The sequence below is a fragment of the Chelon labrosus genome (genome assembly GCF_963514085.1).
Source record: "Chelon labrosus genome assembly, chromosome: 22".
NCBI lineage: Eukaryota > Metazoa > Chordata > Actinopteri > Mugiliformes > Mugilidae > Chelon > Chelon labrosus.
In genome coordinates, this window is record NC_140355.1 from 3,097,230 (window position 1) to 3,116,191 (window position 18,962).

Below are 18,962 nucleotides of genomic sequence, written 5' to 3' on the forward strand. Positions count from 1 at the left end.
ATGAAGCTCACCAGATAAAAGATAACAAATGACTGAAGATGACTGAATGAAAAAAAGATGAGGAATCCAGACAGAATATTAGGGAGAAGATACAAAATGATGTTGGAGCAGTAGCAATGAAAAGCATTTAATAGAAATGCTTGAGGAAGCTGCCTCTGAATCCAGTTCAAGAAGTTGAGAGTCACTTCACCACCCGAGCAGCAAAAAACTTAATGAGGAGGGTAAACAGCTATACGGTGCGTGCGACATGAATATGGAGGAGGAAACGTGTATATGAGCGCGCCGCGGAGCAAATTAGCCCTGAGCTCGCTTTTAAAGGCTGAAAATGACTCTGCTGGCAGCAAAGTTCAGCCAGTGGCGGCCACAGCCAAGTGTGTAATGAGGTGAGAGAGGAAGAAACACACTCGGCCTGGCAGAAGAAAAAGAAGCTGTTCCTTACTCCTGCATCAGTTCATAACTCACACACATAGAGAGAGAGAGAGAGCTGAGGGTGTGTAGAAGCTGTAAATAAAGAGTAGTAAAATATTGTTGGCAGCAAACACACGGTTATAGTGGCTAAGCTGTGGTTTCCTCTATCTCTCGCTCTCTAAATTTCAAAGTAATTCTGAACTTTCAACTTTTATATTAATATCAGCAATATATTATGTCCATATTGATTCAATTATTTACATCTTTTATGTTCTCTTTCTATATTATTTCATATATTCTCCACTGCAACATAATTGTGATTATATTCTACTGTGACTACAAGTGACTAAATCATGGAAGATTTAGAGGTCACTAAACAGGCCTACAGGTCATAGGTCCAGGGGCCCAACAAGCAAAGGGGCCTCTGGAGTTTCTGTAGGAAGTGATTGCTTGTATTTCTGGCTTTAAGGTCACAGTTACTAGACGCACACAACCAAAGACACTCAAATCAACTCCAAAGAAATGCAAAATTACCACAAATTGAGACAAAACAGCCACAAAGGGACATATAACATGCAACAGTGTGTACCCACTATCAGTGGCAACAAATCGAAACCAAAGGACCACAAAAAAATGGAACAAGACGGCAAAAAGGTCCAAAATAACTACAAAGATACAGAGAAAGATATCTACTGATGTACTAGGACTATTCAGCATGTCACTATTCCAGTTTGAACACTCTTCCAACTTAAAATGTGCGTGCGTCAGGCTCTGAGATCACAGCTATGGTGAAAGCCAGCAGGTAAAGAAGCATAGAACCTTAGGGAGGGGAGTGAGTAAGACAAAAACAGAGAGTTTAAAAAACAATGGAGGTGCATCACCCTATTTCGTATTTGTTTCCACCAGTGTCTTTCTGCGTCTGGTATCAGTCGGACATTCAGAAGCACAGAGTCACTTTTCACAGTTTAACGTCTATTTCACCGCCGGAATTTAAAATGCGCAAACACACAGCCGATTGTCCACAAAGAGACGCGCACACGCAAACACGCAAACCAAACACAAGCCGTCGCTCAAAGCCGCACACAAAATGCCTCCAGTCAGGCAGAAGGGGATTCAAAATGGCCGACAGTTGGCCGCGTGTGCTTGTGTGCGCCTGTGCTGGTGGAACACAGCGCTCGAGTGTTTTGTGTTGACTGAGATGGCTGGCAGCGTCCCAGTGACAGATCCATACAGACGTCAAATAAAGACCGCACTGTTCAGCAGAGGAGGGAGACAGTCAGAGGGTAGAGAGGCTTTAAGGCTGCACCATGGCTCCCGCATGCCGCCATCTTGGGGGTCGACCGGAGAATTAGCTGCGTTCAGCCAGACCTGATGCTGCTTTCATGACATGTTGGCAGAACGGGAAGAAGGGGGAAAATCTTACATTCTGACTTTGGCACATTCATACGCGATTCCAGTAGTCCTAGCTCGAATTAGATGTTTTCATTTGATGGTCTTTAATATGCAATAAAATGTGAATGAAGGTCATGGGTAGGTCATTTCTAATAGTAGCTTTTCATTTTAATCATTTGTATTTCTGTCACAAAAATCCTGAACCTTTTTTTTTTGTTTTCAGAATTGCCATTGCTACATTAGCCGTGGGTAATGCTTCATTTCCTGCAGTTTAAACACACTTGACTTTTTCCAGTGAATTACACATGGTGCACTTAATAATAAAAAAATAAAAAAAAGGTTCTATCAATTGCAAAACCTCACAGGGGTTAAAACCTATAAATTAATAACAAATATTGGTAGCTTTAGAGTTGCCAATATTTATGAGACCTCTGTGTGTGTAATAAATTGTAAAGTTTTGGTGCGATGACGTGAGCGTCCACACAACAGAGGATGCTGCAGGCATAGGTTATGTGTTGAAACCCCCTCCTTTCTTCTCTTGCAGCTCTGTCCGGAGGTCTTCAGGGCCAGAGCACCTCCTCCGTCAGCTCAGAGATCAAGTCTGAGGACGAGGGGGACGAGAACCTCCTGCAGGACTCAAAATCCCTGGACGCCAAGAAGGAGGACATAGACAGCAAGGACCTAAAATCAATTGAGAGGTCAAGATCTAGGTAACCCCGCCAAGCGCTCAGACGTTCGCTTCCATCAAACCCCTCAGCTGAGCTGCGACACGCGTATTCCCAAAATGCCTCAATTGCTTAAAGACCTTCCTGGTTCCACTTGTGACTGATAAAAAAAACCTCTCCAGGATTTACGAACAACTCAAGATGTCAGACTTGAATTGGCCTGTAGACAAACATGTGTCCAACATTTTCACTGAATTCAGTTTTCAGTAGAAACCTAGATACATATTTACATGAAAAAACAAACTACAACAAGAATTATGATTTCTTGTCACACTATATGACATTATGGTATATCTAATGTGACTTAATTAACATACTGAGCCATGGCCAACATCCAAGCCCAGGTAACGCATAATGTGCGTTCAAGAACAGGACCACAAACACAAAAAGTTTTCGGAGAGAGAGATCACGAGGAAGGACTTACAGCTGTGAGTGTTTTGGGAACCAGCCTCTGGACTTTGATGAAGTGACCAAGTGTGATGAGAAGCAGTTAAATACATCAGTTAATACAGAGTCTCTGTGTCCACCAGGTATCTCTTTTTCTTTTTCTCAGCTCTATTGAGAGAGGTACAGAGATTCCCAGCGGACACGCAGCTCCTGGTTGATCCCGTCAGTCTCTCCATGGTCTTGAGCCTGGTTTTAACTGTTTCTCACACAACAGAGTAGGGCCCATGATCAATATTATCAAAGAAGTGCTGCCTTGCTGCCTCGGGTGCAGGAATCAACACCAACAACATTCATCTTTTGATGAATATTCTTGCTGAAAGCCACTGAATATGGACACTGAAGCAGGTTAAATTTGAAGTGACAGAAAACTGTTGGTTTTTCCTGGCCCGGATGCAGCTAAGCAGTCTTCACCCCTCTAAAGATAAACAGGTTGTTTATCATGGTTAGATTTTACCTGGAGGATGAATGAAATCAGAAACATTTGGACCCCAAACCCAGAATATGTACATGATGGCGGTCATGTTATTGATGATGTTTATGACGATGATGATGATGATGATGATGATGCAAAAACTTTTGAAGCTGGAGATAAGCATATATATATGCTGCATTACAGGGTTTAGAAATTCTCATATGCGAAACATACCAACATTTGCTCAGAATGAGCTCAGCTAGCTTGTTCTGTGACCGTGTAAACATTTTCCCACTTCAACTTGTGAAGGTCTGCTCGTGCGAACCTGCTGCATCAGCAGCAAGTTTGTATTAAAAGGAGCCTTAATGCAGAGGAGTGCAACCTCGGCCCTTCATCATCAACTCTTCCCATTCCCCTTCTTCCTCTTCCCTCGTTTCCTCCCCGCGCTTGTTGTTCGTCACTGTAGCAACCAAGACGACGAGGACCTGTCTCCGGAGCAGAAGATGGAGAGAGAGAGGGAGCGGAGGATGGCCAACAACGCGCGGGAGCGCCTGCGTGTGCGCGACATCAACGAGGCGTTCAAGGAGCTGGGCAGGATGGTCCAGCTGCACTTGAAGAGCGACAAACCTCAGACCAAGTTACTAATCCTGCACCAGGCCGTGGCGGTCATTCTCAGTCTGGAGCAACAAGTCCGAGGTTAGTTTCACGCACTCACTACATTTATTCATTCATTTGCTCATTAGTTTGTGGACAAAAAATCATTATACAGAGTTCCATTATGCCTTTGAATGTATTAATGTTTGTACAGATCTGATTATAAATGATTTTGGTTTAATTTAATATTTTTTCTTATTGGGGGTAAATTCCATAAAAAGACCAAAGCCAACAGACAATGTATTGAACTAAGAGGTGTTATGTATGTATATCAAAGCCTCAAATGTCATATTTGATCAAAAACGATGAATAACCCATCAGTGAGTCACTGTGTTACATAGCCTCCCTTCCCATGAACACATACACTGAGGTTTATCAGCCTTTCCCTCTGCTGGAAACACAAAATGTACGTTAATCTGCTGCTGAAAATAGTTCCCAAAAGAAATGTGTTGATTCTAAGAAATATATAGAAATTAAAGAAAATATACATTGAGCAATTATTTACACTTTAATCTCCTATAGTCTTTCGAAATCCAGAATGTCAGGATTCATTTTTATGAACTATTCTATTTTACAGTGAAGGGAACTATTTAATGGTGCACATTTAACATTAAGTGCCAGGAAGAGGACCAAACACACCAAAACATTTTATTTGTCTCACTGCCCATCAGAGGCATATAAAGTACTTCAAAAAAATAACTAAGTAAAAGTACAAATACCATAACTGAAAATGACTTTGGTAAAAGTTAAAGTCACCCATAAGAAAATCACTTGAGTAAAAGTCTTAAAGTAGCTCACATTAAATGTACTTAAGTATCTTGTGAAAAAATATACTCAAGTATCATAAGTACAAGTAAAGTACAAAGTATTTTTATACTACGCATAAAAAGAAGCAAAACAACCAAAAATGGTTCTCCCCTTGTTCTCTTTATTTCACTTTCAGGTGAATGAAATAGATGTGGTATGATAAAACAAAAACAAAAAAACACTTGTAGAGTGAGTGAATCAAGTGTCTCGTGTCTGCCTAAGAACACAAAAAAGTGCCTCCTATCTCCTAGTCACGGGTGACTGTCGTCTTCTACCAAAGGAGATGCTGTCAGTGTGGTAACGCCTTCCGTGTCTTCCTCATCAGCGTTAACTGCGGAGGTAGCCATGTTGATGTCCTCCGCCCCGCGCATCCCGCCCTTACCTCTAAACCTCGTGAAAGTAGCGTACGTTGTTCCTCTCGTCCTCTCGGAGACGCCCATTCCAGATAATCCTTCGATGATTAATTATATTTCTGTTTTAATTTGTAATGAGTAACGAGGTGGCAAATGTCACAGTAACAGAGTGAAAGTATATTTTTTAACTTTTAAATGTACTAGAGTAAAAGTAAAAGTCCTGATTAAAAAAAAACTCAAGTAAAGTACAGATCCTCAAAAAACTACTTAAGTAGTGTAACGAAGTACATCTCCCTTCCCATGAACACATACACTGAGGTTTATCAGCCTTTCCCTCTGCTGGAAACACAAAATGTACATTAATCTGCTGCTGAAAATAGTTCCCAAAAGAAATGTGTTGATTCCAAGAAATATATAGAAATTAAAGAAAATATACATTTAGCAATTATTTACACTTTAATCTCCTATAGTCTTTTGAAATCCAGAATGTCAGGATTCATTTTTATTAACTATTCTAGATCCAGATGGTCAATGTGCTTTTAAATAATCACAATTTAAGGAGGAAAGTAGATGTGCTAAATTAGTTTGTCTATATATGTAATGAATCAGGGTCTCCAGGAGGGGGCAGCAGTAGTGTCTGTTCATTGTGTTCTCCAAGGCTAAAGTGTCAAGGCTTTAGTGTCTCTTTTACTCTCACTGAGTAAAAGAGACACAAGAAACGCAAGGAAATATTAATGACCTTTCTTCCTGTGTCCAGAGCGAAACCTGAACCCAAAGGCGGCCTGCCTGAAGCGTCGTGAGGAGGAGAAGGTCACCGTGGCGTCAGACGGGACTCCCCTCTCACTGGCTGCAGCACACCACGTCGCCGCCGCCGCCATGGGCGACGGGCCGAATCCCTTGGGACAAATGTAAAATGCAGCAACATCTCCTCCCCCCTGAATGGTCAGAAGATTTCACTTATAAACTAATCTGCTGTTGTACCTTTAGCTTAAACCAGTAATTCAAAAACCAGTACAGAAACTTTTGTAGCCAGTTTAAAAATCCCATCGCCAATGAGAAGCAAACAAAAGGGCTCCAAACAAGAGCCGAATAAATCTAGTTCATTTTCATGTTTTGAAAAAGGCATTCCTGTTCTCAGGGTCCCAAATTTTCTGAAATGATGGACAGTTTATTTGTCCATCAACCATCAAATATTCATTCATTTGTTCTCTATGTATTTTTTGACCATTTTGAATGACAATACAACTGGATAATTTTAAATCTCATTGAGACTCACAAAACTTAAATATAATTAACGTTTTTTTTATAGTGGATAGCTACTCTAAGCTAGCTAGAAAACGCCAGCACACGTTTCACATCCAACTTAATAAAATAAGACAAAACAGAATAGAATAGAACTCTTTGGATACTAAAACGGATACCAAAAAAGGCATGTGCCGATTGTGTTAAAAAAGTAAGAGCTGAGATTTCATTTTTGTGTCTCAGTTTGTTGTAAATAAATTCTTAACTTCTTTTATGAGAAGGAGTTATTCTCTGGATCTTTAGTTAACTAAATCAAAACAAACAGAGCTTACACTTTATTGTTCCTCCAGTTGTATTGTCTTTCATCCTTATGCAGGAATAAAAGGTTAAAACTTACACAGACCACATTTACATCAAATGCCGTTTGGGTAGAAAGTTCTCCCAGCATTTGAATTCATTTGTAGATGTGCGTCCTTCCTGACCATTAAAGTCTGGCAGGCTTTCTAAATTTCAAAAAAGCCAACAACATAAGTTAGTTTCTGTCTGGTCTGGGTACATTTTAACAACAGATTGGCAGTAAGTGTGATTTTAATGTGTGACTGTGTGTGTTTGTTACTGTTTTGTACTGTAGTGTTGTTTCTGTTCACCTGTAATCAAACTGCATTTGTGTTGTTGCTGTCCTGTCACCTTGAAGTATCAAAGGTGTTTGATACAGAGTGTTTGTCCAGCCGTCACGCAGAATGTATTCTCTGTTACACCTTTACAGTGAAGGGAACTATTTAATGGTGCACATTTAACATTAAGTGCCAGGAAGAGGACCAAACACACCAAAACATTTTATTTGTCTCACTGCCCATCAGAGGCGTATAAAGTACTTGAAAAAAATAACTAAGTAAAAGTACAAATACCATAACTGAAAATGACTTTGGTAAAAGTTAAAGTCACCCATAAGAAAATCACTTGAGTAAAAGTCTTAAAGTAGCTCACATTAAATGTACTTAAGTATCTTGTGAAAAAATATACTCAAGTATCATAAGTACAAGTAAAGTACAAAGTATTTTTATAGTACGCGTAAAAAGAAGCAAAACAACCAAAAATGGTTCTCCCCTTTTTCTCTTTATTTCACTTTCAGGTGAATGAAATAGATGTGGTTTGATAAAACAAAAAAACACTTGTAGAGTGAGTGAATCAAGTGTCTCGTGTCTGCCTAAGAACACAAAAAAGTGCCTCCTATCTCCTAGTCACGGGTGACTGTCGTCTTCTACTGAAGGAGATGCTGTCAGTGTGGTAACGCCTTCCGCGTCTTCCTCATCAGCGTTAACTGCGGAGGTAGCCATGTTGATGTCCACCGCCCCGCGCATCCCGCCCTTACCTCTTAACCTCGTGAAAGTAGCGTACGTTGTTCCTCTCATCCTCTCAGAGACGCCCATTCCAGATAATCCTTCGATGATTAATCATGTTTCTATTTTAATTTGTAATGAGTAACGAGGTGGCAAATGTCACAGTAACAGAGTAAAAGTATATTTTTTAACTTTTAAATGTACTAGAGTAAAAGTAAAAGTCCTGATTAAAAAAAAACTCAAGTAAAGTACAGATCTTCAAAAAACTACTTAAGTAGTGTAACGAAGTACATCTACTTCGTTACTATACACCTCTGCTGCCCATGCTACAGATTTACAGATTTTTGCATGATGTATGTATTGTATGTACATACATACTGAATGTCTGTCCACATGTTCCACCCTGCCTGAGGGAATTTCTTCATATTTGTCACAAATGTACACTAGTGTCAAATTTGTAATGTTCTGTAAAACCTTTATTATAACTATTTTATATTCAGTTGATTTGCATGAATAAGCATTTATGTTTTGTCAGTGACATTCTAGTCAGACATGATATAGGAACTTGAGAATTCTTATTGTTGGTACTTTCGTCTATCTCTTGACATCCAAAGTTGACTTCTAGATGGATGAAAAACATTCATGTGACACCCTTTTGGCTGTCGTATTTAAGGTGTCTGACCGGTGCCTTTGGTCATTCAAATTATTTTTATGAGGACACTTTTATGACTTAGTTACGTTAGGCCCAGTCCAAGGAAAGATATATCAAGATATATTCATAAAAATAGCCACAGTCACCAAGAATGAGTAGTAATTATTTGTTGATCCTTTCCTCGGGTGCTATCGCCAGGACAGCCTGTTCACTAATGCAAAAGGAAACGTTCCCTGTCAGAGTTTATTTGAGATATTTTAGACCAGCTTTTATTGCTGAGGCATGTATTTAATAGTGAACTCACCGTGGGTCAACCACTATGGACGACACTACATTTCCATGGTGAGTTTGAGTTTGTATGTTAAAGGGCTCCCTAATCCTCCTTTCCAAAATTTTTTCTTTCGTTCTCTCCAGGTCCAAGGTGCCAGAGTTCATCAAGATGATGAGTGACCACTTCCTCTGACGGCATTTCCACGACAACAAGGCAATCGATCAAACCCATCGTTTCTTCAGCCTGACCAATCAGTTTCTCTGGAACTTCGGCTCGACCAATCCGATCTGCCTCTTTCTCTCCTCTCGTCTGTTGTCTCTGATCCTCCTCTTCGCCATCGTCTCCTCCTTCTGTCAAGAACATGAACTACAGAGTCACATTAGATGCTTTCGTCACTTTGCATTTCCAGCTGAAGTGAACTGGATGCTTCTTTGTGGAGACATTAAAATGGCCGCCGTAACAAGGCTGCTACAAAGTGGCAGCTTTTGACACAAAGTGACAGCAACGGACAAAGGTCTTTGGAATTACAGCATCCAAGAAATTCTTCTTGTACTACGTGTTTTATCAGCATTCCCAATTTCAAAGAACAAAAGTGTTCTATATAAATATATATAGTATATATATATATATATATATATATATGAGAAAAGAAAAATGACTAAAACTTGTTTAAAAAGTGCAACTGGACGCGGGCAGCGAGGAGAGTAGGGTTTGGGGAGGGATGTTCAGAATGGAACAAAACATATCACAAAGTGTTTAAAGAGATTTTTTTAAAGCAACCTTGCGCAGCTGTCGTTGAATGCAGCTCCAGCGCATCTCTGACTGAATGGCAATCTAACGCCACACTGTGGATGAAGCTGTGCCTGATCTCCTCTTGGATGCAAACCAGTCAGATTGATAGACACAGAGAAGCAAAGCAAACAAAACAAAAAAAAAAAAAAGAAGGGACAGGAAAATTCCAGGAAAGCTACACACTCAGACATCCCCTTACACACATTTTCATGTATAAAGTGAAACGAAGGAGAGATTAGGAAGCAAAATCTGTTGCAACTGCTTTTGGGAGGCGCTTGCATTGCAGAGTGATCTGATTAGAAACTTCACAAATGCTTGACTATCATAGATGTCTAGAAGGAAGCAGGGCTAAACGAGAAAGGGGTCATTTGTTCTTCCGTTTCAAATGCATTCCCTCCTGAAGTGCAAACCTTTAGACCGCCAGTGTAAAACAAATCTGAACTTTAACGTTTATGTATTTATTAGTGCTTCGTGCTGATAGCCACATAGACTTTCTTCAGACTGCAAACTTGTACAAACTGATATGTTGTTAGTTTGAACACAAATACAACAAGCCTGGATATTTGAACCCGGATGGCTCCATGTGCATCTACTGGGAGGAATCAATCAATCAGCCAATCAGTCAATCAATCAATCAGTGGGTGACTTCAGAGAGACTGGGGTGTTTCAATTATTTAAGGTGGAGGTATGACAGTAGAAAGACAGAAAGGACGAATGATGTGGTGATGACAAAGTATACTTGTAAAGTAAGGAGTCCTTCCGATATTTGATAGCAACGGTAGAGCAGCCAGAGGTCTAGTGGCAACTGTCACTGAAATCAAACAACTGCTGGACACCTATTGATGAGTGGATCACAGCTGAGCTGAGCATCAGAGCGAATTCTATTCCACGTTACTACATTCCCTGAATTTGTGATTACGCTTCTTGAATTGAGGAAAGGCCTGAACAGAAGGGGTTAAACTTCCCAAGGTACTAAAGCTCAAGAGAGACAAAAAAAAAACTGAATCCAGAGGTGTAACTGATTATGACACTGCAGGGGAAGCAAGGGAACAATCATCAGGGTGAGGGGAGACAGTTCTCCTCTGTGGGGCAAGCAGCAGTAGTCAAAGCATTGCGTCGGATTCAATAGATTCTGTCATTTCCTGGTTTAGTGTCTGGCTGTTCATAACCCTAAACCTCTAACCCCAGCCTCAGACCTCTCCCCTCCTCAGTGTGCCATAATTGGGTCTTAGGAGGCTTTCAGATTGACACCTGCTGCCTTGGTCTATGAGCTACGTCTCTTTTAGTTGGTTCTCTTGCAATGCTCTGTCTGATGGTGTTCCAGTGGTGCTCGGCAAAACTTTCAACAACTTTTGCATTTTCAGTGTACTGCATTTCCTTGTAGGCACTCAAATCTGGTCAAGAATCCTGCAGTTCTAAACGGGTTCTTGTCAGGGAGGAGCACCGTCTAGACACCAGTAGTGAACTGGAGTGGCGAGGATTGTTACTGAAAGGTTTCACGTGCCACCTCAGTTTAAACATCGGTTACCAGATAGCTAAATGAGTCAGACTCGCTGAGTGACTTTTGTGTCAGAGGACCAAATGTGATGGCTCATACATGACTACAAGGATGAGCAGGGTTTTAGGGTTTCCAGTCTTGGCTGTTTTGGCCTTAGCATCAGCTGCGATTAGCTGCAATTAGCTATGGGCCAGAGTTGACCCCAGAAACACATCATGTCCAGCAAACAGACATGTGTGTCTTGTACTGCCAGGTTTGCAATCATCAACAATGACTTGGCAGTGGTGCAAGACTCAAAGGATCAGCGCATATCATTACTGAGAATGAGAATAAATAAATTGGGAGTGAATATGTCAGGAAGAAACTTCGATAATCATCATGTTGCTATACAGCAAGTTCTACCCTCCACTAACAAGCAGCGCTAACTGGAATATCCGCAAGAACACGTCAGTCTGGAAGTCCCCTCTTCTTCCATTTGGAAGTCGTCTAAATCAATGCCAATGTTTAATCCCCAGTGCTCTGCTGACCCTAGCCTTATGAGCCCTGAAACAGAATCCTAGCCCCTCTCTCCAACCTCTTGCCCTGCCTAAGTGGTCCCACAGATGCAATTTGAACATTCACACTTCTACCAATGTGCCTTTTTAGAGTTCATATCATTCAAGTTGCCAGAGGAGGACATTTACCTGGTCTTTTAATAGGATGCAAGCTTAGGGAAACCTGTTCTTAGTCGTTAGGTTCTATGCAGTCAGGTTTTTTACCAGACCTGGGAATTTAAAAAAAGCTAAAAAGGAAAAAAAAGTATTTTTTGGATAAAAAAAAGAAAAAAAAAACTAAACTGTATTTAATGTACTGTACGCTTATATGTAAGTAGACAGCGTGTTCTGGCTTTAAGCCAATGGGACAGACGCTTGACTTAGCAAGACTAGCCCCTATCCCGGTCCTCCCCATCCCCCAAAGTCCTCCATAACCCCCCAGCCCCACTTTCCTGTCTCAAGCCCCACCCCTGTTTCCATGGTGAACAACGCGTCTCTTCTTGTATTATAGCTTATCAGCTTTTTATCAATATTTGATCGGCTTGTCCGTAAGCCAATGTAGTCTTCAGTACAAAGTGTGTGGTTGTATGTTGTAAAACAAATTTTCTTTTTTTTTTCTTCTTTTTTTTCCCCCCTCTCTCTCTCTCGCGCGCTCTCTTTTATAAGAAGAATCTTTTCTCTGATTACTTTTTTGTCTGTTCTGGTTTACATGTCTATTACAGAAAATGTAAAAAAAACAAAAAAAAAACAAATAAATAAAAAATAAAATTAAAAAAAAAATTAAAAAAAACAACACAATTCGCTATCCGACAGCATTGTTCTCTGTCGGTGGTCATTCTGACGCGGTTAAAATCCTATCCACTCAACAGGAAGGCACGGAAACTGGAAAAGAATCTATTTGAATAAATCAATCTATATATAAATGTACAAAAAAAATATATACAGTATATTATGAGGGTGCCATTTTCTGTTATTTTTTATTTTCCTTTGCAACGAGTGTTTTCTTGGGGAGGAGTTATTTTCTCAAAGACTGAACTGGCAGAAGTTGGCGAGGCCCCTCAGTGTTATAAATTTTCAACTGACTTCATTGTATTCTCTGTTGTTGCCATGACAACACCCTCTCGCTAGTACGGCACCCTGCGCAGGACAAAATGGGACCGGAGTTCCATCGGCTCCACTTTACTGCTCTCTATCCAAGGCAACAACACACAGACGTTTGTAAATTGTATGCAACAAAATGGCAAACTTTACCATTATTTTGAAATTGTGTATGTAAAAGTTATATTTTTACATGTAGACTGTTGTTATTTTGTGTTTTAGAAATATGTTGTATCGGTTTTTTCGTTAAAAGATGAAAAAGTAAAATTCAGTGTGTGTTGAAAAAATGTGTCACATTGAAAATGTAGTGAGGTCAAAAGTTCAGAAATCCTTTTCTTTCATTTTTTTTTTGTTTTGTTTTTTTCATTATTATGTTTATATCTGTGGGGGACATTTTTGAGGGTTGGAGGGAGGAATCGGACGTCGTAAGAGATGACGTGCTATTTGTTTAATTCTCCATGCCTCATGACATTACCATTTTTAATTGTATTTTTCGCAGAGATCTGTGTAAATAGTCATTGACCATTTTCTGTGGGGTTTCTGTGGGGTGGAGATTTGCCATTGAAGGACGACGATCGCGATGATGAGCTTGTTTTTGATTTCTAGTGAGGTTGTATTTGTCCGGTTACAGTAGCCAGGTGCCAACTTTTTAGTTTCGATCAGTGGTGCTCAAGTACTGTTTGTGGTTTTGGTTGCCCAACCATCTGAAGTGTAAGTCAAACTGTTGTCTTCGCTTGCACCAAGAGTCACGTGTATCAGAGCCGATTTGAGCCATTTTTCTGCACCATGTGAGGAAGTCATTTTTAACTTTCAAAAAATTGATTTAAAAAAAGACATTATTCTTTTTTTTTGCAATAATAAAAATTTCTTATAATATTTGAACATTTCTGGTGATAACAACATGCGTCATAGAGTCGTTAGTAAATTATAACAAAATCCTGACTGAGGAATCCAAAGTGTTCTCCAATGCAGTTGACTTTGGCGCCCCTGGTGGCCGTGGGCCGGCTCTGCCTCCTGTGCATTTATTTTCTTTCCAATGGGTTGTAAATGTTGACTCAATGAAAGACCCTCAGCACCTGATTCAAGATTAATATATGAAGAAAAAAAAGAAGAAGCAGACTCGTCAGCAACAATCTTATCAGCTATTTCCCCAAAAATGAATCAGATCGTGTGCAACAAGGCAGTTTCAGTCATTCGTTTTTAGTGTTTGCCATTAAAATTTAGCTTTTTGTCAAAAGGAAAAGCTGCTCTGAATCGGACCTAGGTCAAACACTAGGATTGAATCTGTCGGTGTAAGTGCTAAATGTATTTTTTAAGTAATGTTATTTTTGCGATGCTTTATTTCATATTTTTCTCTTTGTTGTATAATCAAGTCATCTCCCGAATTTCAGTATCTCCATTTTTATGTTACCCCTGGTGTTTCTATTAGCCAAAATGTTAACTCTTTTTTTTTCTTTTTCCTCCTTGTTGTACATACACACCTCATTTCTCTTTTTCAGTGACTGTGCCATGAGCTTTGTAATCTGTTACTCTGTACCAGTTTTACTGCAATAATGAGTTGAATTCAAAATGGCCACTCCTGTCCTTTGTTTTCCCAGCAGTACTGAGCCATATTCCCACCCAGTCTGGTGGAACTTTTAGCCCCAGGAACTTGATTTCCCGAGACCATTGGTTTTCTGCATTTGCAACGCAGTCTAACGCAGATTAGCAAATGTATCTGCTGAAGAATAAAAAAAATCATCTGATAGTACTCCACACTAGCCAGGAAGGCAGTGGTAAAGCAGAAGACTACATAAAAAAGATATATAACAATACAATATGAACATATAATATAACGAGGCTCACAACAACAGTAGCTCCAAGCTCCTGTTATTTGTTGCAGTAGTTGTATAGCAGCTCACATGCTAATCTGAAAATAAGATGCAAAGACTGACATGAGATAAACTGAGTTCTGCACCTATCAGAAATGCCCCACACATAAAGTTCCTGTCCATTTCGAAAGTTCCACCCCTTGACCAGAGACATTTTGGGGGTTACAAATATTTTACTTACGAATTTACTTTACAAACTTAATTTAGACAGCGGTCCTTGCAGTGGAATCACACTGACTACCTCCAAAGGTTCCTGGTTCCTGGTCCCTGTGGAAAAACTCCAGTGGTGGAAATGAGCCTGTAGAAACTTTTTCAGTTTTCTTACATCTACTAACTTGAATTAACATTTGGTTAGAACAATGAGAAGGGCACCAAACAGTGTCACAAGCACAACACCTGATGCACGCATCTGAAATGTAGCATTTGTTTTCTGAAAATAATTTTAGAATGAGAAGCCTTTAAGCTCTACAACTTTATCTCAGACAAATATCCACTGTCAGAAAAAAAATAATAATAATAATTCTCCTCAGTATTTATAATCTGTCTTGGTGAGTATTTTTCTTAAGGCATTAATATGTCAGCACCATAAATCAGTATCTTCAAAATTAAACCACATTTATTTATTATTAAACCACACTAGTATCAACTTTTATTAAGTTTGACAAAGCCATTAAATAAATTAAACGAAGCTAAATCATTTTCATCAGATCAACTTGGCACTTTCTACGAAGTGAAATTGAAAGTTGTAATAGTAGAGATGGTGATTAGTAAATGTGGTGTTAGCTGTTAATTATTCAATCAAATCAAAACAAGCAGAAGAAGAATTTCAGTAAATTCCAGATTACTGAATTTCTCAACTGAAAAACAGTAAAAGCGCGTAAATGCACAATTTTATTTTATTTTTTCCAGACGAAGGACATGGTGTAGAGCTTATTTGGGGCAATCCTAAGTGTTGGTCTTATGCCAACCATTGATGGCAAAGCTGACTTTATGACATCTCACCACTGTCTCCACTTACAACCTCTCTTAAATTCCCAATTATTGTTTTCCACAAGTTATTTGCGTTTAAAGTATTGACTGAAATGACAGTCCTCAGCTCAGTTTGGTTTATGATGCTAAAATGATTACACATATCTTATTTGTCTCTGGCCTAAAGAATTACAACTGTAGTTGTTAACCTATGGACTCATCACAGCCAAAGCCTATGTTTAACTTCATAATGCAGATTAGTTAAAATTAAACATTTGGAGCTGGGTTATAATTTACAAAAGTCCATTTAATTTCAATAATTTCTAGAGTATATTCATAAACCTAAGCTGAAACCAAGGCAAGTTGATTTGTGGGGTTTCCTGATAACTTTTCGCTACTCATCCAAGTGGTTTGTTCAGTTTTGAACCATGACCTTGATGACTGAGAGGACAAGATGAGAAAGAACTTAAGAACTTTATTGGTCTCCAATGATATTCGTGTGCCAGAGGTTGCATGAAGAATAAGAAAAATAAGAATAAGAAAAACCTTTATTAGTCCCGCAATGGGGAAATTGCAGAACAGAATACAGTCAGCAGTAAACAGCACAAATACACTGATCAGGCGTAACATTAAAACCACTGACAGAAGAAGTAATTAACCTGTGTTGACCTGGCCTCCAAACTGACTAGATCCCAAACTGATCAAGTACCTGTGGGATGATCCACAGAGGCCCCTCCCCCCAAAGGCCCCCACTAACAACATTCTGTTGCCAGACACCAAAGGACACCCTCGGAAGGCCCATGTCCATTCTCTGATGAGTCCCAACTGTTTTGGAGGCACAAGGGAGACCTACACAATATTAGGAAGGTGGTCATAATGTTATGCCTCATCGATGTACAAAACAATACACTTTTATAAAAGGTAAAATATACAGATCGGTGTTTTCTCGGTAAAAAGTTAAGACCGTGTAGAGCCCAGCCTTTGACTAGAGTTAACTGGCTTGTGTCATCTGGGACTAGTAGGCCAGAAATAGGTCTAGGACACATTTAGGCAAGTTTAGCACAGAAACTAAATCTTTTATTCTTTGGTTTGCTGATAACAGACAGAGCTCTAACCTGGTAACCTAACTACAAGGACAGGACTTTTGGCATCACAGCTGAATGCGGCTTCAGGTCAACAAATATCTCCAACTGAAAAAGCTACTGAAATCACACAGAATTTTTACTTTTCTATTTTCAAAACCTGCTCAATGACACAGCGCAGAGATGCAGTCCCCATTGTGTTGAAGTGTTGAAACAGTGAGGTGTGGTCAGGGGAGACAGGTGAGGCAGCACCTCACCTGTCATCATGAGAAGTAATAACGATAAAATAAATGATGCTGTTCACCTAAATAAATCATACTACGTGCCCACTGGTCTGTGATATAAATGTGATTTCCAGATGATTGATGAATGATTCCAGTCATTTCAATCATTTCTATAGTCAAAATCACTGAATTACGTATATTCTGTGTAAATACAGGGAGAGACAGGAGTTGAGGCAGCAGGCAGCTGAGCCTTAACTTGGATTGTGCAATCTCTCATAAAGTGGGTTAGGCTCGTGTTCTTGACGCGTGCCTGTGGCTAACTCTCTGTATGTCACCAATATAACGGTTGTGCACACTTTTGTCATGAGTCATCATTTTCCATAGCCTAGGTAATGTACTTCACGAGTGTAACACATTTAGCCTCACTGAGCTGACGTTAAAGCGCGCTGAAAAGGCACGAGGCGAGGCAGCCAGTACTTCTGCCTCATGGAAGAGGGCGCTAGCGAGCAGCCACGGTCTTCGTGCTGCTGCTCTTCTTCTACGCTGAGTCAACTGGACGGCAGCGGCACATTTATTGGGATCTTTTCGTTATGTAAGATTGTATATCTAATCTCTAATCTCAGTCAAAACAGGAAGTGGTAAATGATACAAGACATTTTGTTGGACAGTCTGTATAAAAATGGATCAAATCATCAGACTATAAAGATTTAACAACTCAGTGTTACTATTGGCTAAATAACACTGACATTGTTCCTTTGGCCAAATATGTGCGTAAAGAATGCACATGTGGATATGAAACTTAACCAGTTAGCGTGGAATGGCAAATTTAAGTTATTCCACTGGGTTCATAATTGTAAATCTGCACGAACCTCACCGCACGTCACTGTGTTGGAGGTGTGACCATGAAGGTACCACCAGGCCTGCACAGGAATAATGTTATGATTTGGGTGATGGGTGCAGGGATACTTAGAACATCAAGGACACCAAGAGTTGATTTGTGCTATTGACGTACTAAACAATGAATCATTTCCGCTAATAAACAGTGGTAAATTTTCGCCTTCCAGCGGACATAGAGTACATCCCTGGATTTAGGCTAGTTTAGACTGAGTTGTGTATATTTGTGCCATTTATTTTTGTTGACAGGCAGAACATCATAAAAATCTTGAGTCATGGTCTAGCCATCCTGATAACCAGACTGTCCACATCCTCACAGGCTTCTTGTCAAACTGTACATTGATTTTAGGGTTAACACAACATGTTCAGCTGCGTCCACCTCTTCATCAGCATCTACACAGTTTTCATTTTCAACTGACCAGCCGTCGAGCACAACAGCAATGGAAAAAAATTAAAATGCAAAAACATTTTTTTAAAAGCCCCAGCAAATACAGATTTCTTCCCAGTGAGTGTCACTACATTTTTTGAATCACACATGTTCTTAGTCTTCTCTGATTGACGATACATCATTTTACTTACTTCACTTCCTTCCGTTTGTTCTTTCTGTCCAGGTTATTGTCACATGTTGGTTTTATTCCAGATGGGTGGTGAGGTGGGGGTAACAGGTTCTTTTGGACGTCTGTGCTGAGGGTTTTATTCTTCTTCTTAGCAGCCCAGCAGTTGACTGTTGCTGCTGAAGGTTAGTTCTCCTCTTATCGTGGTTCGCTGAGGTTCATGTTCATGACCGTTCTGTAGCAATAAATGTGCCATTTTTAAAACACAGTGTTTTCAGTGTCTCTATCTTTTTTTACTAACGTTATGTCAGAGTCATTCTCTCATTCTGTGGATGTGTGTTCCTCCATAGAACCACTGTTGATGCGGTCTTACACAGTGTTCTCATTCATTCATCTTCTGTAACTGCTTGTCCTGTGAAGGGTCGCGGACAGTTTTCTTCTTTTTCGATATTTTTTTTATTGATCATGTAACTACCTACCTACCAACCTACCTACCGACTACCTAACTATGAACTACCTCCCAACTACCTACCAAATACCTACCTACCTATACACCAACTACCTACGTAACTACCTTCCTACCTTCCAACTATCTATCTATCTATCTATCTATCTATCTATCTATCTCTTACAAAGAAAACAGCTCATGGAATGAAATGACAGGAAGAGGAGTTTGTGTAATAGTGCCTTCCCCAGCCAGGAAGGTGATGCCTTAAAGGCTAAATTCGGGAACAAAAGTCTCAT

At 39.8% G+C, this 18,962-nt stretch overlaps 1 protein-coding gene across 3 annotated transcripts in view; it reads left to right on the forward strand.

Annotated features, from left to right (window-relative positions):
* The window catches only part of tcf4 (transcription factor 4), a 212,010-nt gene extending 197,878 nt beyond the window's left edge, over window positions 1-14,132 (forward strand). For 2 of the 3 annotated variants that reach the window (XM_084572009.1, XM_084572011.1), the window contains 4 exons: window positions 2,345-2,498; window positions 3,851-4,080; window positions 5,956-6,106; window positions 8,847-14,132. In XM_084572009.1, coding sequence (XP_084428135.1) covers window positions 2,345-2,498; window positions 3,851-4,080; window positions 5,956-6,106; window positions 8,847-8,895 — 584 coding nt within the window. In that variant the 3' untranslated portion in view covers window positions 8,896-14,132. Of the gene's footprint in view, window positions 1-2,344; window positions 2,499-3,850; window positions 4,081-5,955; window positions 6,141-8,846 lie in introns of all 3 variants that reach the window. The other variant, XM_084572010.1, reaches the window with a different exon arrangement.
* The last annotated feature ends 4,830 nt before the right edge of the window (window positions 14,133-18,962 follow it).